At 44.2% G+C, this 22,166-nt stretch overlaps 3 protein-coding genes across 3 annotated transcripts; 2 read left to right on the top strand and 1 right to left on the bottom strand.

Annotated features, from left to right (window-relative positions):
• The first annotated feature begins 9,413 nt into the window (after positions 1-9,413).
• LOC135716438 (sorbitol dehydrogenase-like) lies at positions 9,414-10,721 on the top strand. Its single transcript, XM_065238974.1, has 2 exons — positions 9,414-10,370; positions 10,443-10,721. Exons 1-2 carry the CDS (start codon positions 9,460-9,462, stop codon positions 10,624-10,626), a joined length of 1,095 nt encoding a protein of 364 aa, XP_065095046.1. The 5' UTR covers positions 9,414-9,459; the 3' UTR covers positions 10,627-10,721.
• Positions 10,672-12,672, bottom strand: RIOK2 (RIO kinase 2). The gene is made up of 4 exons (XM_065238972.1): positions 12,523-12,672; positions 12,321-12,462; positions 11,356-12,261; positions 10,672-11,296 (listed from the first exon to the last, which is right to left on the bottom strand). The coding sequence occupies exons 1-4, from the start codon at positions 12,586-12,588 to the stop codon at positions 10,749-10,751; spliced, it is 1,662 nt and encodes a 553-aa protein (XP_065095044.1). The 5' UTR covers positions 12,589-12,672; the 3' UTR covers positions 10,672-10,748.
• Positions 12,673-15,935: 3,263 nt separating this feature from the next.
• Positions 15,936-18,179, top strand: HDAC3 (histone deacetylase 3). The gene is made up of 2 exons (XM_065238853.1): positions 15,936-16,807; positions 16,871-18,179. Exons 1-2 carry the CDS (start codon positions 16,650-16,652, stop codon positions 18,006-18,008), a joined length of 1,296 nt encoding a protein of 431 aa, XP_065094925.1. The 5' UTR covers positions 15,936-16,649; the 3' UTR covers positions 18,009-18,179.
• The last annotated feature ends 3,987 nt before the right edge of the window (positions 18,180-22,166 follow it).

Raw genomic sequence — 22,166 nt, 5'->3', positions numbered from 1 at the left:
CGTGATCAGAGATGTTATGCCTCAGAACATCCCGGCGGCGCCGACTGGGATTGAACCCAGGCCTGCTGGGGTGAGAGGTAATCACGCTTACCACTACACCACCGGCGCCGTTATATGATCTATTCTGGACAAATTATTTTTATCTAGATCAAAAAATCCTATGACAGTTCGGATCACTGCACATTTGAATCAGTCGTTTACGTTTCTCAGGCATAAGCCAGAATTAAGTGCCCTGTCGGTGAGTCGGTGATAAAAGCTCGCTCATGAAAATTAATTACACCAACAGGTAGAGGAATCGACGGCTAAAGCCACTGTTTACAAAAGCAATTATGCCTCTTTGAAATGTTGGCACTGACATCTCGATTACTTTTTCGAAGGGACGTATCAGCTTTTGTAAACAATGCATTTAATCGTCTATTTGACGTAACACACAATTTCCCCAGTGATCCGAACTGTCAAAACCATAGGATCTAGATAAAAATAATTTGTCCAGAATAGATCAGACACGAACCAATTCCGAGACCAATTCATAACTTTTGTATGCGGGTTCATGGCTTAGCTAAATATTTTCCGCAGAACACGGAGCCAGATGTCAGTAGTGTGCTTTGGTCGGAAATTTTATTGTTCATGTCGTTGGATGCGGTTGATCCTAGGAGGATATGGAACCTTCCGATTGGAGCGGTTATAAACGCCAAGAAACCGGGGAAAATTCGAATCATTTGGGACGCCGCTGCAAAGGTGGATGGCGTATCACTGAACAGTGCTCTTCTCAAGGGACCAGATCAACTATCTTCTATTCCGGCTATTCTTTTTAACTTCCGACAGCACAACGTGGCAGTGAGTTTGGATATCCAGGAGATGTTCCACCAAGTTGGAATTCTGAAACATGACAAACACTCTCAGCGCTTCCTGTGGAGGTCAAGTCCGTCAGAAGAACCCGTCATCTATCTGATGGCGGGAGCACTTATTCGCCAGCATCAGCGCAATTTGTCAAGAATCGGAATGCCGAATTATACGCTGAGCTCTATCCTGAAGCAGCAAAAGCGATTATCTATGATCATTATGTTGAAGGTTACCTAGCGAGTTTCAGCACCGAAGAGGAAGCAGCGAAGGTGGCGAGCGACGTGGAGGAGTCCAGCTACACAACTGGCGGTCGAACAGTAGCGGCGTACTGGATCAGCTAGGTGAAGTGCAGCACGAACCAGCTGAGCAGATCAACCTTATCGATGGATCGAAAACTGGAAGAGTTCTCGGTATGCTATGGAGTCCGTCAACGGATGAGCTCAGTTTCTCCACCCAGATGAGTGACGAGATGCAAACGCTGATGAGCACAGCGACGCGGCCGACAAAGAGACAGGTCTTACGCTGCGTTATGACACTATTTAATCCTCTTGGATTGCTCTCGCCGTTCGTCATCCACAGAAAGGTGTTGATACAGGATATGTGGCGAGAAGGAACTGAATGGGACGAACGAATCAGCGACGAAGCCTACGCAAAGTGGCAGAGGTGGGTACGAATGATGCTACTTCCCTCATACCACTCGAAGGACCTATCAAGGCGCAGAAATGCACGTTTTCATGGATGCTAGTGAGGTAGCTTATTCTTGCGCAATTTACCTGCGCATTTTTAGCGAAACAAGTGATCCGCAATGCTGTCTGATTGCCGCCAAATCCAAGGTCGCTCCATTGAAACCATGGTCTATCCATCTAAGTGCGATGGTCAAAGTTCGTTCGAGAAAATCATGATGTGTCTGTGTCGAAGGTAATCTATTGGACGGATTCCAGAACTGCGCTAGCCTGGATTAAATCCGATCCACGTAACTATAGACAGTTCGTTTCCTGCAGAGTGGGTGAGATACTGGAGCACACCACAGCGAGTGAGTGGCGGTGGGTACCATCGAAGTCAAATCCCGCCGACGAAGCGACGAAATGGGGAAGCGGACCTTACTTCGACCACGAAAGCAAATGGTTCCACACACACAGTTACAACCTTTCTAAAAGTTCCCGAAGAAGAATGGCCCCGCTCCAAGGAAGCGACATCGATAACCACGGAAGAAATGCGTGCATCAGTCCTGCACCATTGCTCCTTCGAACCAATCATCGACTTTAACCGTTTCTCCTCCTGGGACAGATTGCAACGTGTGACACCTTATGTTCTACGGTTTCTGCACAATGCGACCGGGAAACTGCCGAGGTTCACAGGACATCTGCAGCAGTCAGAATTACAGGTAGCCGAAGAGATCATACTCAAGCTGGTGCAGCGAGAAACCCATCCGGATGAAGTTGCAGCACTGTCAAGCAAACTGCCCAATGAAAGCGGTCAGAAGGTCATCGGGAAATCCAGCGCTATCTATTCGCTAATGCCGATTATGGATGAGCAATAGACTGATGCAAAATTTGACTTTTTCGCTCCACAGTGCTTAAATGGTTTCAAATCGGGTCCTGATTAGCCTCCAAAAGTTACAACTCATTTGGTTAGAAACAGACTTCGCACAAGCCATTTGAAATTTACATGTAAATTACTATGGGAAATCTCAACTTTTTGTTCATTGCCTTCTAGTATTTTTCCATATTGAGCTGCGAAACAGTTCGATAGCAATTCTTATAGAAAATTTTCTCAGCTACAACTTTGCTGAAGATTGTTTCTATGTAAAACGCGACAGGAAAAAGTTATTAATTATTTAAGAGATTGGAAAACTTATGACATGATCAAGCAGCTGCTCTGTAGGCAACACTGTATTTTGCAGTGTGACATAGTAGCCATGATTTTGGTGTTCTATTCAACGTCCCAGAAACACCAATGTTGCCTACTGAGCAGTTGATTGAGCATGATCATAAGACATCAGCGCATTGAACCATTTATAACTTTCAATTCTTGCATTTAATCAAAAAGTGGTCTTGAGTAAAGCTGGGAAAATTTCCTACAAGTACAGTTGAAAGCTTTTGAAGCAGACCGATATGGTGAATTATTAGATAGACATGAACAAAAATCTTGGTTTTACCATAGTAATTCCCATACAAACTTCAAATGGTTTGTGCCATCTCAGTTTCTCACCAAATGGGTTCAAATTTTGAGAGATTAGTCAGGATCCGATTTGGAATCGTTTAAGTATTGTGGAGCGAAAATTTCAAATTTTGCATCACTCTAATGAGCAAGGCTTGCTTCGAGAACAGGGTCGTATTGGAGCCGCCAAAGACGTTTCTTACAACGCGCGTCATTCAGTGATCCTTCCGAACAAACATCGAGTCACAGAGCTTTTGGTACATCGATACCATCGCTACTACCGTCATGGAAACTCTGAAACGGTAGTGAATGAAGTCCGCCAGCGGTACACGATTTCAAAGGCTGCGGGTGGTCGTTAAGAAGGTGAGTCGCGATTGCATACCCTGCAAAATTCATCGGGCTCGACCAGCAGTTCCTTCGATGGCACCGCTCCCTCAAGCGCGCCTAGCCCATCATGAATGAGCCTTCACTTACACCGGAGTGGATTATTTCGGACCGCTGCTTGTTAAGCTGGGAAGATCTACTGTCAAACGCTGGGTTGCACTGTTCACATGCCTGACGGTGCGGGCCGTACATCTAGAGATTACGTATGCACTATCAACGGAGTCGTGCATTTCATGCGTCCGTCGATTCATAGGCCGCCGCGAACCGCCAGCCGAGTTTTTCAGTGATAACGGCACGAACTTTCAGGGAGCCGAACGTGTACTGCAACATCAGATAAGCCAGGGACTGTCCGAAACGTTCACCAGTGCCAACACCAAGTGGACCTTCATCCCGCCAGGAGCACCACATATGGGCGGAGCGTGGGAATGCCTAGTACGATCCGTAAAATGTGCTATGGGAGAAGCGTACTCCGAGGAAAAGCTTGACGACGAGGGGCTCCAGACATTGGTCGTGGAGGTTGAAAGGATTGTGAATTCAAGGCCTCTGACGTACTTGCCACTTGAGTCCGAGGAAGCAGAGGCCCTAACACTGAACCATTTCCTGCTGCTAAGCTCAAACGCGTAGAAGCAGCTCTTGCAATTTGGAAGAAAGCGTTTCGCAAATATTTAGCCATCTGGCCCGCGGTCAACTCCTGGGTGTTTCCTGGAAGTTGATTCAGCAGCAGCTGGACACATTCTGGAAGCGATGGTTAGTGGAGTATTTGCCGGTAATCCGTCGGCAACCGAAGTGGATCGACGAAGTGCGACCGTTGGAGCCAGGTGATTCGGTGATGGTGGCAGAACCGACGAAGCGGAATGGATGGGAACGTGGACGAATCATTAGGATGATCCCGGGAGCAGGTGGTCGAAACCGACAAGCTGTCGTCAGGATCGGCACGAAGACGCCAGTGCGGCCGGTATCTCGGTTGGCATATTGCTTGACGTGAAGGAGAATGGTGGAGTTCCGGAGAGCTCCGGACTACACCCAGGGGAGACTGTTGGCGCCAAAGAGGACGAACTGGCCACCCCTGGGGGGGACGTGCTGTCAAATCAGCCTACTGATCATTCTTGTATGGAACTGGTTCCAAACGTAAACAAACGCTGTAGGTTTCTTATGGCTCTTTTTACGTTTGGAACCAGTTATGAGAGGTAGGCGATGATTGTTCGTATTTGACAGCCACCTTGATCACCTTGATCACGGATGTTCCTGAAGGGTGTAGCGCAACGGTCGAAGCTGTCAGTGTCAGCGAGTAAGCGTCTGGCAACCAATCCTTTGGCACGGCCATTGGTTCTTGAAGCTGTCGTCAGTGATAGCGGTGGCGTTGATGTTGGAATGATTTTAAGCTTCAGTCATACGTTACCATCATCATGGCTTGCGATGAGTTTCATCCATCCGAGTATGACCAAGCCGGCCCACCACGTATGACCACCACGGTCATTGTGTCTTGAAGTTATCGTGAACTCACTTGCATGCACTGCTTTCTTATAATTTCATAGGGCGATAGAAACGCAACTGAAAAATACCGAGAGATAATATAAATTTTCATCAATACCATAACGTTACCATGGCCGTTCAATCAAACGCATAAACGGAGCTGAAACTCGTAATCATCAGCTGTCAATAACTGACGTATAATCGAACCAAAGAGCCAAAAAAATCGGCTTCAAGCAAAGTGTTCTTGGATGACTTTTGTGCCACCGGAGTGCTGGCAACACGATCGAAGGAGCCGACTTCCGGAAAAAGAAAAAAAAGGCAGTGCAAGTAAGCAGTGAACACACAAGATTTTGCTACAGATAAAATTTGTTTTTCCTATTACCTCGCCTATTACTACAATAATTAAACTAGATTAAAAGTAGGGATAAAGGTAACTTGATTATAACTAAAATTTCCTTAAAGGGTGATACGGTCAAAATTTGGTCAAGGGAAAACGCGTGTAAATCGGTGAAATCGTTTATTTAAAAAATCAAATTAAATTTCTTTTTCAAGTTCAATTAGTATAAAATTCAAGAAAAATATTCAGTAAGGCTTCCGCTTTTCCAAATCCGAATTGCCGGGCCTTACGCTTGACCCCTGCCATCAGATTTTATACAGCCACCTTGTCCACCTTCTTCGCCGCAGAAAGCCAGTTTGCCTTGAACTGCTGCTCGCCCTTAGCAGTTTTTTTGGTCTTCTTTAGGTTCCGCTTGACAATAGCCCAGTATTTCTCAATTGGGCGGAGCTCTGGCGTGTTGGGAGGGTTCTTGTCCTTGGGAACCACCTGCACGTTGTTGGCGGCGTACCACTCCATGGCCTTTTTACCGTAATGGCAAGATGCCAAATCCGACCAAAACAGTACGGTACAACCGTGTTTCTTCAGGAAAGGCAGCAGACGTTTATTCAAACACTCTTTCACGTAAATTTCTTGGTTGACAGTCCCGGAAGCTATGAAAATGCTGCTTTTCAAGCCACAGGTACAGATGGCTTGCCAAACCAGATATTTCTTTGCGAACTTTGACAGTTTCATGTGCTTGAAAACATCTGCTACCTTTCCCCTTCCTTTTGCCGTATAAAACTCCTGTCCCGGAAGCTGCTTGTAGTCGGCTTTGACGTAGGTTTCGTCGTCCATTACCACGCAGTCAAACTTCGTCAGCATCGTCGTGTACAGCCTCCGGGATAGCGCTTTGGCCGTCGTATTTTGTTTATCATCGCGATTTGGAGTCACTACCTTCTTGTAAGTCGATAGTCCGGCTCGTTTTTTGGCTCGATGCACGGTTGTAGACGATACACCCAGCTTATTTGCGGCATCTCGGAGAGAGAGGTTAGGGTTTCGCTTGAAACTACCGGCAACCAGGGTTCCTTCCATTCATTTTGGCTAAAAAAATGTTTTATAAAATTATGGAATAATAAGATATTATAATAATATTTTGTTTGTGTAAGCAACAAGAAAAGATTGTGGAGTTTGTGTTTGACACATAATACCAGCCAATGTTGCTGCATGAGAGTCGCAATAAGCGATTTTGTCATTTATCTCACCCACTCTTCACTCTTCACTCTTCGCGAAGAGGCGATCAGAAAATTGCTCATTGTGGCTCTGTCAAAGCTAAATTTGCAGGTTTTATGTGTCAAACACAAACTTTAAAAATTTGTCTAGTTCCTTACACATACAAAATACTATCATAATATCGTATTATTCCATAATTTCCTAAAACATTTTTTTAGTCAAAATGAATGGAAGGCACCCTGCCGGCAACTCTCTTTGTCGTCTCAGCGGCTTCCGGTTTTCGATTTCCCCCCGATCCAGACTTCCTGGCTGTCGACAAACGTTCCCCAAACACTTTAATTACATTTGTAACGGTTGATTTGGCAACTTTTAGCGATTTTGCCAACTTTGCGTGCGAGTAGCTCGGATTTTCGCGATGCACGAGCAAAATTTTGATACGCTGCTCTTCTTGCTTGGACGGCATTTTGACAACTGAAGAGTGAATTCCAAAATCAAAATAGGAGCAACATTCTACACACACACACCTTCAAAATGAGGGGTGTTCAGGTTTTTTAAATGCAAAATTGAAAGAAATACGTCAAGTTGATATTGACCAAATTTTGACCGTATCACCCTTTATCTAGACTGAAATTAATTGCCATAAAAATATTGATGGTGAAACCTAACCTAACTTAACCTAAATTCGGATAAAAGGCTCTAGATCAGGAAAGCGAGCACGAAAGGCCACTGATTAGTAAGTACTCTTGAGGAATTATATTAACTTAAACTAATTGTAACCCTCCCAAGCTTTGAAGCTGTAACGATAAAAAAAAACCGCTATCAAAATCAGTGCGGGCTTTTTAATCCGACGGACGCAACAATTACAAAGGATTTACATCCCTCTACCGTTATGGAATTATTATCAATGTCGAGTTTCCTCATTTCAGGATTTAATTCAGCAAAATGAGAAGCCTTTTTGATTGATATTGTGAGACTGAGTATTAATTTTCATGAGCTAAAAAGAATTTTCTCCGAAAATGTAGCCAAATTTTTGGCTTGAAATCACACCACCACATCACAAAAAAAAACTTCGAAGACATTACAGTTAGCAATCTAACTTGGATCTTTTAAAGCATGAAACTAATCATTCTGTCTGACGGCGGTTGTTTGCAGAACTTCATTTGTTGAAAAATGTGAGGCTACTTTGTTTACTCGCTGCAAATATATTTACTCTGAGTACAATCAACATAGAGTTATTTACATCTATGGTACAATTGTCTTGCCCCTTAATACCACCGACAAACCGACATGAAACAAACTTAATTCTTGATTGAGAATCCATAACGGCCGATTCAAATGTGCAGTGATCCCATCTGTCAAAACCATAGAAATGTTTTATCTAGATAAAAATAATTTGTTCGATATGGATTGGACTCGAACCAACTCATAAATTTTGTACGCGTGTTCGTGGCTAGGATAAATATTTCCGCGAACACGGCGGCAGATGTCAGTTTTGTGCTTTGAACAGAAATTTCTTTGTAATTTGTATGGTCATTCATGTCGATTTGTCGGTGCTTTTATTTATTATTATTATTATTTAGCTTTATTTAGGAGGCTTTCAGCCTTAGGCTGGTTCGCCTCCACGCTTTTATTTGCGATAAGAGGATGACTAAAGCCATTGTTTACAAATGCAATTACGCCGCTTTGAAATGTTGGCACTGATATATAGGATTACTAGTTGGGAGCAGGCTTGCTGAAGTCTCACTCGCGAGTTTGAAATGAGCCGAGCGTAGCATTTTTCTGAGGAGTAGAATGCCTACTGCCAAATCATTCCTCTGAGCTTCAGAGCTTGTGAGCGGAGGGGGATAAAATGAGAGTGAGGTTTACTGCCATTCATGTTCATGTTTTCTATCACACGCTCTTACTCTCACTCTGGGTGAACTCTGAGCTTCTTGCGTCGAACAAAAAAGTCATCCGGAGTCTCGAAAAGCGCACCTCACGTCAAGGTCAAATCATCCTCTCGCTGAAATTCACTCTCCCTCTCTCTCGAGGAGTTTTTGTTTACTTCTTCCATATTCCTGCCGCCACTCACTCAAGGTGAGGGGTGGCTAAACTCGCAGGACAAGAGTGTTTTAAAACCTCCAGTGAGTTTGAGGAGTTTCAGCAAGCCTGGTTGGGAGTCCACCGGGAAGCCAGCCCTAGCCATCTCGATTATCCATTGGATGATGCGGTCTCCCTCTTGCTTATTTAAAACGGTTGGTCTTCCTGGACGCATTACTTTCGAAGCGCCAAGGGCAATTTTTTTTTACGAAGAGTGCTCTCCGGGATTCCATAGACTTTTGCGGCTCGGCGAACCGAAAATCCTCTTCTGACCATATCCATGGCCAGAACCAAGTGATTTTGATTGTACTGCACATCCTTCCGGTCACGATTCATCTTGGAACACTCTGCGCATGATTAGGAACATAAATAAAAACAATAGTGCTTCAGAGAAAAATAATATTGTGGTGATAACAATATTCGTAAAATGTAGAAAGAATGCAAGAATGCTTGAAATGCGCACAATTAGGAACTGCGTGCAAGTAGGAACTGCGTACAAGTAGGAACTGCGCACAATTAAGGGCGATCACGGTATTCATTTGTTCCGGCCTGACTAATCCTTCCTTCTTTCTTTATACAGGTAATTCCATTCATCAGGATTCAGTAGAATTATGAAAATCATTACGCGCCAAATAAGGATGAAACTAGATTCGTCTCACCGAGATTATAAGTATCTGCGATTTACCAACACTCTTGCAGGACAAGTACAAATTAGCACTTATTATTCAACTAGGAAAAAGGGCCACACTTATCTAATCAAATATTTAAACAATACCGGCGTAGCCAGCGCTCAACAACAATCAAGAAGAAAGAGCAAACATCGCACACTGCTGATCTCTGTAAACGCCACAGAATACGTATAGAGGTAGTAGCTAATTGAGTGCGAACATTGACAATCAGTATCACTGTACCGTTCGAAGACACCAGACGGACGGTCTTTCTCCACTAGTCAGGTCCAACCGAAGCATCGCAAAATGGCACCAAAGAACGATAACCTCTGCGCACTGGTGTACGGTCCGAACGATCTCCGCTTGGAGCCCCGGCCTATTCCCGAACCCGCCTTCAACGAGGTGGTCGTCGAAGTCGACAGCTGCGGAATTTGCGGAACGGACATTCACTTCCTCAAGGATGGGGGCTTCGGAGCTCAGAGGCTCGTCAAGCCAATCGTACTGGGGCACGAATCTGCTGGAGTTGTGCGGAAGGTTGGCAGTCAGGTGACGCACCTCAAAATCGGGGATCGAGTGGCGATCGAGCCGGCTGCCGGTTGTAGGACCTGTGATCTGTGCAAGGTTGGCAAGTACAACATTTGTCTGGATGGCAAGCATTGCACAACGCAAAAGCACGATGGAAACTGCTCAAATTACTACGCACAATATGCGGACTGCTGTTTTAAGATGCCGGACCACGTTACGATGGAGGAAGGTGCTCTACTGGAGCCGCTGGCCGTAGCCGTTTATGCCGGTCGACGGGCTCAGATTGGATTGGGTAATAAGGTCGTTATTTTTGGAGCAGGCCCGATTGGGTTGGTGTGCTTGATTGCGGCCAAAGCCATGGGGGCTACGAGGACTGTGATTTTGGATTTGGAACACGCAAAGCATCGGTTGGAGGTGGCCAAGCAGCTGGGCGTGACCGGAGTGATCGGAATCAAGAAGGAAGATACGGAGGAAGAACTGGTGCAAAGGATTCACGAGATACTGGGAGGACCGGCCGATAGGGTGCTGGAATGTTCCGGTTCGCAGCCGGGTATGAGAATTTCGATCAAGGCCACACGGAATGCCGGAAGGATTTGTCTCGTGGGGCTGGGAAACAAGGACGTCCAGCTACCGATGGTGGATGCCATTTCGAGGGAAATTGACATTACGACGTGCATGCGGTACAATCACGAGTAAGTGGTAGACATTTAAAACCTTCCTGTGTAACGTCTCACATCTCTTTTTTCCATTTTTTTTTTTTTCAGCTACCCAGCGGCGATGGAAATCGTTGCCAGTGGATATGTGAATGTGAAACCGCTGGTTTCCCACCACTTTGATCTGTCCAACGTGCAAGAAGCATTCCGAGTAGCTAGCCAAGGCGAAGGAATCAAAATCATGATCCACCTTGTTCCACGGGACACCAACAATCCGGTCAAATTCACCAACTAACAACTGAAAAGGAGATTTCTTTCCCAGTAACGTTGCCATATTCAGTTGTAGTATCAGCTATACATAATATATTAAAATAGAGTATGTGAAAACCACCTAGACCTATCATTAGACTTACCTTATTAGAAATCCCACCCGCGATATTCTTTGACGATACTGTTGTTATCCTTTCGCATTCGTCGAACGGCACTGGCTTCTCCCTTCGGAACGGCTCGGTTTTTCTGGTCTTTCTTCTCCTGTTGCCGAAGGCCACCCTTGACCCGGTCGGCCACAACCGACGGAGCAATCGTGCTGGCCGTCGTCGAGTAGGACCGCGCACTCCGTGCATCGTCCAACAGCTTCCGGACCATAATCATGCGGTATTCGCGCGAACTAGGATCCAGCTCGGCCAGTTTGTCGTCCTGCTCGTTGGTGATCAGCTCATTCGAACTGATCGAGGCGGCGTCGTCTTCATCGTTTCCATTATCGATTTGCGTCAGCTGACTTTGGCCCTGTTGTGGTAAGGTCGGTTCCAGCAAGGTAGCACCCACTGCCGCTGCTCCATCCACCAGTGCATCCTTAAAGATCTCCTCCTCTTCATCGTTGAAAGGCTTGTCCATCTCTTCGGCAGACATTGATGCAATGTATTTTAGGATGCTGGAGTTCTTCTCGTCTTGCTTCGAGGCCGGAGCTGGAATTATGAAAATATATTTAGACAGTCAATCAACAGATTAACCAAGCAAAACTCACTTGGCTTTTCTTCGGAAAATTTGATTTCCTCCTCTAGCTTCCTCCTGCACTCTTCAATTTCCTTCTCATCCAAATCTCCCGTCACGCTATCCTGGTACTCCTCATCACTACCTTCTTCATCACCATCCTCCTCCCCTTCCCCATCGCTTTCCTGATGGTACTCCTTCAGGATATCATCCTCCATTTCCTGGGTGAATCCATATCCTGAGCACAGCACCTCCTTGTCCAGCTCATCATCCCGTTCCAAATCACTAAACTTCGGATATTCCTCGCTCTCATAGCCGAACTTCTTCCGGAACAAATCCCTCACCCCCGTCACATCCCGATCGAAGTACATCTCCGCATTCGGATGCGAGGTCGACACCATCTGCGGGAAATCGATCAGAATCGGCTTCTGATCTTCCGTAATCATGACATTGAACTCGTTGAAATCCCCGTGAATCACGCCACAATTTCCCAGCCGAACAATCAAATTCATCAAATCGTCATACAGCGCCTCGACGTTGCCCACCTCGGAAATGTTCGTCAACGGATACCCGTCCACCAGTTCCATCACCACGCAGTGCCTGTTGAAGTCGATCGGTTCCGGAACGGGGAATCCTCGATCGTACAGCGCCTTCATGTAGGCAAACTCTCTGGTGGCAGAAATTCGCGACAAATACAACCAACTCATTCTGTTCCGCTTCCCGTGGTAGTCCCGCTTCTCCTTCACATTCCGGAAGCAGATCCGTCCCAGCCGATGAAGCTTCAAACACAGTGGAGTTCCTTCCTCATTGACCACTGTGTAGATGTTGGACTCCTTGCCCACACCGATCTGATTACCGAATCCGGAAACGGAACCCCTCAACGTAAGCGACTTCAACGCCAGATAATCGTATCCCGTGTTCGTTAATCGATAACCATCGACTGAAATTAAATTCAAATTAGCTAACTTCCACTATCGCCCTGAAACCATATCGACTCACATCTCTTCCCACGTTCGTACGCGAGCAACTTGTGTTTGCAGAGTTCCCGCAGCAGTTTGTGGACACCGCCGGCTTTGAGACTAGCTATGGCCGCAGCCAGCGCCCCCGGGACCAGTTCGTGGTTCTTCATGCCCATTTCGATCTGTTCAGCGATACAAACATAATATATTATTCAATAATGTCCTCGACAGAATCTACTTACGGAAGTGAGAATCCGGAAGTCTTCCTTACTGAGGTACCGCAGAACGGTGACGTTGAGTTTTCCCATTTTAAAGCCACCGGGTTTTCACGATTCCAGACTGATTTTTTGCTTGGAAAATAGAAAATTCACTGAAAAACCACTGCGCAGAAAAAAAAACTGCATGGACCAACCGCCGCGTGCAAACTTTTGTTTTGATTCTGTGTTCCGTTTCGTTCCGTCAAAATCATTTATGTGCGTGAGGGGTTCGGTCGATTGGGTCAACAATGTCGAATAGTGTCTCATTCAACGACGTTTTAATATATCCACAGTGAGCATGCATAAGGGCGTAAACGCGATGATCGATTCTCTTCGTCGATTTTCTCTTTTTTAATAACTCGCTAGAATTAACGTTTCCCGGTGCGTTTGCTGTTGCTTTTGATAGCCAATATAACTTGTTACAACTCTGCATTGAACAACTTCTAGAAAATTGTTTCGTTTAGCTGTAGCAATGTAAAGAGAAAATCGATTAAGAGAATCGATCATCGCTTTTACGCCCTTCTGCATGCTCACTGTCGATATTATAAGGTCCAAGCCAACAGGCAGTTATTTTGCTTGAAAAATATTAATTTTGCTGCCATTCTTTACATCCTCTCAACACCAGTCAAACATTGGCGCCTTTTTTCCAGAGCAAAAATAAGAACTCGTTCGTGACATTCTCAATATTTGCTGCTCCACCTCTCGACTGCTCGTGAACGGGCATCTCTCATGGCCGATCAACATCGAACGCTCGGTGCGGCAGGGGGACCTATTGTCAATGCACCTCTTCGTGCATCTTCTGATTTGCAGACTTGAACAAGCGCATGGTGGGTAGTGGGTATATAAATGGTGATACAGCTTTGTCACTATATAGACGAGGAGGTCGCGGGGGGGGGGAAGTGCGGGTTTAGAGCTAATTGTAAACAAACTCGGCCGCTGTCCCATACAAAAATCCAACATAGCTGATGTAGTCACCTATATGTAGTCACCTTGAACAAGCGTGCGGGATTGATCTGCTGGTGGCGCATATAGACGATATCACATCGCCTGAGCAAGTCAAAACGATGAATGATCTGTTTACGCAATTCGAGATAGCCTCCGGTGTCAAACTGAATGTGCAAAAACTGTGTCCATACATGTTGGGTATTGTGAGGGAAACCGAATAGACGTTCAATGGCTGCAAACAGCCAACACGGTGAAGATCCTGGGAGTGATTTTCTCCAATTTGATCCTGCTGATGACGGCACTGAATTGGGATGCGGTGGCTGGTAGTTCGCGCTACTGATGTGGCTCCAGTGATCGCGAACATTAACCCTGCAACAAAAGCTGATTATGCTGAATACGTTCGGTACCTCTTAGATCTGATACCTTTCCTCTATACTACCACCGCTCGGCGTACACATATCAAAACCTACGTCGAAGATGGGTACTTTCCTGTGGAGTGCGATGATCGCCAGGATTCCAATGTTGCAGATGGCAACCGCGAGCATGGTGGTCTGAAGCTACAATTACCGGCGCCCAAGTGCAAATCGCTCGGCATCAACTGGCATTTGCCAGTGATCGATTCCCTTCCCTACTATCGATCCCTTGTTTTCCATGACAATCCCCACCTAACAATCTCAATTGATCCTCAAACTTACCTCAAAGTCCCCTCAAACTTACCCCAACAAAACCCCTCCGCCGATCTTATCCACCAGGATTTCGTTCAACGAACCGAACTGCCAAAGGTGGAACAAAACAATCCGGAAAACAACTGTCGTGGCAGAACATAGCATACAAGCAGCTAACCGCAGCGCAAAAAAACAGTTTTTATCTGGCGATGAACGGCAAAATTTTTATTCATACGGAAAGTGGAAAATGAAGAATGCTCATACTGTGACAACCGAACAGCCGATACACTTCAACACAAATGTTGCTCCTAAGATCGTGTCAGTCCAGTTTGGACGGTTTTACAGCAGAAGATATCTGCCATTCTGAACGGGTGGCGACGGCTCTCGTTTGACGATCTGATCAGACATGCCCTGGAGAGAATTGACCGATTATTTAATTGCAATTGACAACTTTGTCAAGCAGTTTTTTTGTGACTTTCTACCAGAGATTCCACAAAACTGAACCAACTAATTTCTATTTGTTATGAAACACACAAATCCGGAGAACTTTGCACGTAATTGCTTTTGTAAACAAACATGTCTATCGCCGATTTCTCATCAATTGAAACTCAATCTCGCAAGTAAACCATATCAAATGATAGAGGAATCATTTATCTACCTATTTGTGCCGTTAATTTTTTAGATTGAGCTTTAGTTTGCGAGAAATCGACGATCGTCGTTTTTGTTTACAAAAGCAATTACGCCATAATCTCAAAGTTCTCCGGAAATGATGGCTACTTTTGTCGTGGTTCTAGACGAAAAAATCTCAAAATAAGATTTTATTTCAAAGTTTGAGTGGTAGTAAACGTCATTCTAGTACAACATGTGAAAAGGGCATACAAGCTTTTTGTAAACAAACATTCTTATGCCCTTTTCTCGCCACTCATATAACACCAACGCAAACCATCAACATCGCCGGATAGGGGAAGGTTTCCCCTTCCCGATTATGTTGTTAGTTTGCGTGGGCGACCCTCGGTTGGCGAGAAGAGGGCCTACAAAGGTTTGTTTACAAAAAGCTTGTATGCCCTTTTCACATGTGGCTCTTGATTTAAACTGCTCAAATTAAGTGGTTAATTGCATGATGGAGCCAATATTTTGTAATGTTCGGAATAAGCTTTAAAATGGTTATCAAGTAAGAAACTGATCAAACTGCCAAATATTCTTTTGCTGCTTTCCCTCAGACCCGTTTATTTTGATGTTTAAAAATTTGTTCCTGAAATAATTGCTAACTTTCCAGCTCGGCAAAATTTTGCAGGTTTCCAGCGATAAAAAATGTATTAGTACGAAGGTCATCGAAAAGCTGCCCGACAATATCTGATTGATTAGCGGTGCCGGTGGTGTAGTTGTAAGCGTGATTACCTCTCACCCCAGCAGGCCTGGGTTCAATCCCAGTCGGCGCCGCCGGGATGTTCTGAGATATAACATCTCTGATCACACCTTCCCTCGGAAGGGAAGTAAAGCCGTTGGTCCCCGGTTCATGAGTTGATGGGTCGATAGGTAGGGTCCAGGTGTGGGAGCTCCCTCCCTGGCGTCGGTAGCATTGGTGCTCAGCACGGAAAACAAGATCGACGGAAAACAAATCAAGAAAACAAATCTGATTGATTGTATTTGGACCTTAATATTCTACTATCAAACGCCTGGATGACCTAATCGACCAATACCAGCTGTCATCCGCGTCTTCCTTTTGGGTGATCTGTCATCGCTTATGCCAAAGAGCGTCGTCGTCAAAGTCCCGTAATCGTCGCGACACGAGCAAAGGAAAATAACGCAAACATTATCCTAGCTTGCAATTTTTGGTGCATTTTTTATCTGCAACATTCGCGTCTGTAGGTGTGGTGAACTGCCGGCACCGGGGAAAGGAAGTGAGTGGGAACAGAGGGTTCTAAACGGAACGGACAAAAATCAATTTTTGCAAAAGGATTACATAAAGCCGCAACAGCAGGACGGCTGAGTGCGATTCGACGACCGTCCGTCCGTAGAGCGCGAATCGGACCGGATGGATTCCCGTCGTGATCTCGGTGGTCACTTTAGTTTCCGTTCTTCCCCTTCCCTTGGTGGCAACCAGTCGGCTGGCGTAGACGGGCTGCTGGATGATATTTGAAGCGATCCAGCTTCGTCATTCAACTCATACGCATCATTCGCTTCAATTGCAAACACAACACCAGCAGCAGCAGCTTCATCATCAACAGCTACAGCATCGCTTCCTAGGGGATCAGGATTTAGATCAGCACCATCAGCAGCAGCATAGATTAGACGGCGACGGGGACGGCGAAGTAGCGCCTAAACCATTGGATTTTCGTTTGACCAAAAGGCTTCTGGCGGCGGTGTTTTTTCTGCTTATCATCTACGCTTGGAAGCAGTATATCGAGGACGGCGAGGAATCCGATACCATCTACATTTGAGGGTCGAACGGGAGGAGTAAATCAATCGCCTTTTATAGAGTATTAATTAGGTCAGCACAGGATGAGCAGCAAGAAGGTGTCTTATTTCTTCAATCCGGATGTGGGCAACTTCCACTACGGTCCGGGTCATCCGATGAAACCGCACCGGTTGTCGGTGATACACCATCTGGTGATGAACTACGGGTTACACAAAAAGATGCAGATCTATCGACCGTACAAGTGAGTATTTGGCTTTTCGGTTGGATATTTAATGGAGTAATTTTGGATCTTTCATCGCAACAGAGCCAGCGCCCACGACATGTGCCGCTTTCACAGCGACGAATACATTGAGTTCCTACAGCGCGTAACACCTCAGAACATCCAGGGTTACACCAAGTGCCTATCGGTGTTCAACGTGGGAGACGATTGCCCGGTGTTCGATGGGTTGTTCGAGTTTTGCGCCATGTACACCGGAGCGTCACTCGAGGGAGCCCAAAAACTGAACCACAATCACAGTGACATCTGTATCAACTGGTCCGGCGGGTTACATCATGCAAAGAAATTCGAGGCTTCCGGTTTCTGCTACGTAAATGACATCGTAATCGGCATTCTGGAACTGTTGAAGTATCACCCACGGGTTTTGTACATTGACATCGATGTACATCACGGAGATGGAGTTCAGGAAGCATTCTACTTGACGGATCGGGTGATGACGGTTTCGTTCCACAAGTACGGAAACTACTTCTTCCCCGGTACGGGTGATATGTACGAAATCGGTGCCGAATCCGGAAGGTACTACTCGGTGAACGTACCGCTGAAGGAAGGGATCGACGATCAGAGCTATGTGCAGGTATTCAAACCAGTCATATCGGCCGTCATGGAGTTCTATCAGCCGACTGCGATCGTCCTTCAATGCGGAGCTGATTCACTAGCAGGAGATCGCCTAGGTTGCTTCTCACTCAGTACGAAAGGCCATGGAGAGTGTGTTAAATTCGTTAAAGATCTGAATGTCCCAACGCTCGTGGTTGGAGGCGGTGGTTACACGCTCCGTAATGTGGCACGCTGTTGGACTTATGAAACCTCCCTGCTGATCGATGAAACCATCTCCAACGAGCTTCCCATGAACGATTACCTGGAGTTCTTCGCTCCGGACTTCACACTCCATCCGGACATTCCTAGCCGACAGGACAATGCCAACAGCAAGCAGTACCTTGAGGCGATCACGCGCCATGTCTACGACAACCTGAAGATGTGTCAACACGCGCCGAGCGTACAGATGTTCGACATTCCCGAGGATGCTCTGCCGGAGGACGTCAAGGTGAAGGAGGAGCCTAATCCGGAAGCACGGTTGACCCAGGAGGAGGAGGACAAGCAGGTCGAACCGAAGAACGAGTTCTTCGACGGCGAGAATGATAACGACAAAAGCGAAAATGAACCCTAGCGGTAGGCTTTGTTTGGCAGGGCGTGGTACTGCGTAGTTTGGTGAAAATTGAATTTAAGTAGGGTTTAAAGCTATATTCAATTAGGAAGGAAATGAGAACTACAAAAATAATACTTCAATTATTTTAATTGTACATTTCTATTAAGCTTAAATGCAAATCGTAGGCAGTACGATTACCAACTCGTTTTTTAAATAATAATTCTAGTAATAAACAAATTAAATAAGCACTTGGTAAGCTTGATTCTGCGTTCTCAATTCATACTGTTTCGTACACGGCGAATGAGAACGACCCAAATTTGAGTTTAGTTCACTCATAATCGCCAAAAGTGCAGGAACTCAGCGATGAGTAAAATTTGTCTCATGGTTTCCTGTGGAAAACCTAAAAAATCTGCCGGAAAATGAGGAAATTGACGAACATTTTATTCAGTCTCGGACTAGTACCAATAGACTGAGTGAATCCAATCTTTACTTTTCTCAAATTCGGGAATTTTTCCCTGGGAAAACATGAGGCAAATTTACTCATCGCTGAGTTCCTGCACTTTTGGCGATTATGAGTGAATTAAACTCAAATTTGGGTCGTTCTCTTTCGCCGTGTACATTCCGACATCATTCTTATGTTTGAACTGAAAGTGATACACCCTAATTTTAGGGACGAAAGATTTGTTGCAAGTTCAATTTAAACACCCCTCGTACATTCTAACCGATTTGCACACGAACCGCTTCCAGGCAAGAACTCACGAGAGTACCGATTCGTATTCGCGCCGCATGGCTCTCAGAGACGAGAACTTTAGTCATACAATTTATTTTGTGATGAATTTAAATGAGTTTTTTCTATGAAAATTTGACTAAAAATATTTTAAAAATTGCCCTGTAATTTAGGTTTATCAAAGATTTGTTTATTTTTTTTAGTGAATTTTAATCTCGTTGAAAAAGAGATTGGCTGAGCAGTATTGGAGGTCACTCAATTTTCTCGTTTCTCTATTTGATTTGTTACCAAACGACAAAATTGAAACGAGAAGGATTTTTTGTAAATTCAAACTTTGATAGGTACCTATTTAGATAATGTTGAATAAGTTCTGCATCGTTCGTGCAATCATTTAAAAAAAAAAAAAAAACGTGCGTCATTCTAAATCACGGGAAAACAGCAAAGAAAATCTGTTTTCTGTAGAGTGGCGACGATCCCGAGAGCAGTGTACTGCCTGTAATAGCATATCAGTCCCATGTGGATTATCGTCAATGCACCAGCAATTTCACAAAACTGGATCAACAAACTAAAAATTTTTGTATGAAACGCACAAATGTTGCACAACTTTTCTCGAGGTTCTAGAAGGAAAAATCTCAAAATATTGTTTTATTTCGAAGTTCGAGTGGTATAATAAATTGACCACTTTGTCAAGCAGTTTTGGCGTAACTTTCTACCAGCGATTTCCCAAAACTGGACCAAATAATTTCTATTTTTTTGTGAAACGCACAAATGTTGACTACTTTTTTCGAGGTTCTAGAAGAAAAAATCTTAAAATAATGTTTCATTTCAAAGTTCGAGTGGTAGTAAACGTCATTTTATCTGCTCGAATGAAGTGGTTAATTTCATTTTAACTGCTCGAATGGGGTGGTTAAGTTTTTAGGTAACACGCCACTATTCACTATGTTATTTTAGATTGCTCGAATGATTTGATTCATGGATTACATCATTCTATATAGTAGTTAAAAATTACATTTCCTACCAGTCCGAACTTTACCACGGACCAATATTTTGATATTTTTATACGAGGGTACGGGGGGTTTTATACGAGATTTAGGCCGTTCGCAATGCTGTTGTATTTTATAAGGACTGTTTCAATTTGAAACTAGAACAGAAACGCACCTTTCGCAATGCTGAGTTGCAGTTTCATTATTCAAGCACTATTTTGCACCAGATTTGCAACTGCTCGACTATTCTGTTTTATTTCTTAGCGAATTTGAAACACGAATGGAACTCTGTTTCAAATTTCTTTGGATGTATTTAAATATGTTTCGAAGAGCTTCACAAAAAAAAACGGAGAACTTCATAGGGAATAGTAAAGTTTATGGAACATGATGATTACAAACATCTTTTAGAACTGTGCGTTGCGCTGATCGTGTTGCAGTTTTAAATTATAGAACTGTCGAGTAGTTTAAACAATTTTGAAACTCAGCATTGCGAACGGCCTTAAGACTCGGTTTTATATATAGTATTTTACTTCTGAAACTGGCCTCCTCAAAAGTGCGGCATAGTAACAAAAGTACGCTTTTAGGTTGATGAACCCAAAGGAATAAGTGCACCAAAGAACTTTAGACTTTAGAAATCATCCCAAATTTATAGCCTCAATTTATACTAATTCGAGTAAAAAATCTCTGTTAGAATAATTTCCCAAAACTGCTCGAATATGTGATTATTTTTTATTTTATTTTTTTCTTAATTTGTATTCCGTCGAACTTGTTGTCCGTTTTGAGTACTAGGCAGCTCCCTGTACCCTACGATGGCACCGACTGGGATTGAACCCAGGCACTTTGGGTGAGAGGCAATCACGCTTACCGATGTAGCCCCGCTATGTGATTAATTGACCACTCTGTCAAGCAGTTTTGGCGTGACTTTCTACCAGCGATTTCTCAAAACTGGACCAACTAATTTTTATTTTTTTATGAAACGCACAAATTTTGGCTACTTTTCTCGAGGTTCTAGAAGAAAAAATCTCAAAATAATGTTTTATTTCAAAGTTCGAGTGGTAGTAAACGTCATTTTAAGTGCTCAAATGAAGTAGTTAATTAACCATTTCATTCGAGCAGTTCAAAATGAAGTTCACTACCGCTAATAAACGGTGTATGATACTAACGGTATCATAAATGGTACAATCATACCACATACAATTGGGATGATATCCCGAATTGGTGGTTAGGCGCTTCTTATGGTTATTGTTTATGTTGGACCACATTCGAAATAAAGCTATATTTGATTTTTTTTTTCTAGAACCATGACATTTATTAAAAAATAGTAATTTGTTGTTCATTGCTGCATTTTCTTGCTCCACAAAAAAAAATCGAGAGGTAGCAAACGTCATTTTCAACTGCTCGAATGATGTTATCCATTAACTAACTAACTATACTTCACAATTCTGATTGTGATATAATTGCTCTCTGTGAAACATGGCTTTCTTCCGATAAAGAACTCAACTTCCACGATTTTAACATTATACGCCTGGATAGAGACGATTCTTATGGAGGAGTACTTTTAGGGATCAAAAAGTGCTACCCTTTCTACAAAATTTCCCTTCCTGCTCTATCCGGCGTCGAAATCGTTGCTTGCCAAATAAATGTGAAGAACAAAGATCTTTGCATAGCTTCAGTATACGTTCCACCAAGAACCTCCATTAGCCGTAGTCAACTCTGGAATCTAATTTCGATTCTTCCATCCCCAGTATTAATTCTGGGTGATATGAACTCCCATGGTACTGAATGGGGCGATCTATATGACGACAATAGAGCGGCTATTTTTTTACGATTTATGTGACGATTTCAATTTGATTATTTTGAACACTGGTGAAGCGACACGTATAGCAAAACCTCCGGCCCGAGAAAGCCGACTCGACCTATCTTTGTGTTCAAGATCGCTATCATTGGATTGTCAGTGGAAGGTTATCAATGATCCCCATGGTAGCGATCATTTGCCAATCATCATTTCAATTAAGTGTGGCCCTCACTCTGCAGAACCATCTCGGGTTCCATTTGATCTTACAAGGAACATCGACTGGCAGAAATATGCAACGGCGGTGACAATCGGTGTCGAATCAATAGATGCGCTTCCACCATTGGAAGAATATCGATTCCTAGCCGATTTGATTTACAAAAGCTCACTGGAAGCACAAAAAAGAAAAGTTCCAAGTGCACCCTTTAAAAGGAGACCAGCCACACCTGGTTGGGACGAAGAATGCACAAAATTGTATGTAGAAAAATCTGATGCTTTCAAAGCTTTTCGTAGACACAAAACCTCCACTTACTTCGAGGAATATTCAAAGCTTGAGACAAAGCTGAAACAATTAATCAAAGCAAAAAAACGCGGTTATTGGCGCAATTTCGTCGAGGGACTCTCACGAGAAACCTCAATGAACACCTTGTGGAGGGTGGCTCGCAACATGCGTAACC

Source organism: Ochlerotatus camptorhynchus, unplaced genomic scaffold, assembly GCF_037179485.1.
Source record: "Ochlerotatus camptorhynchus isolate MF236.1 unplaced genomic scaffold, CSIRO-AGI_Acam_v1.1 ptg000046l, whole genome shotgun sequence".
Classification (NCBI taxonomy): domain Eukaryota; kingdom Metazoa; phylum Arthropoda; class Insecta; order Diptera; family Culicidae; genus Ochlerotatus; species Ochlerotatus camptorhynchus.
The sequence above is the reverse complement of the archived record's forward strand: the minus strand, read 5'-3'. Positions and strand labels throughout refer to the sequence as shown.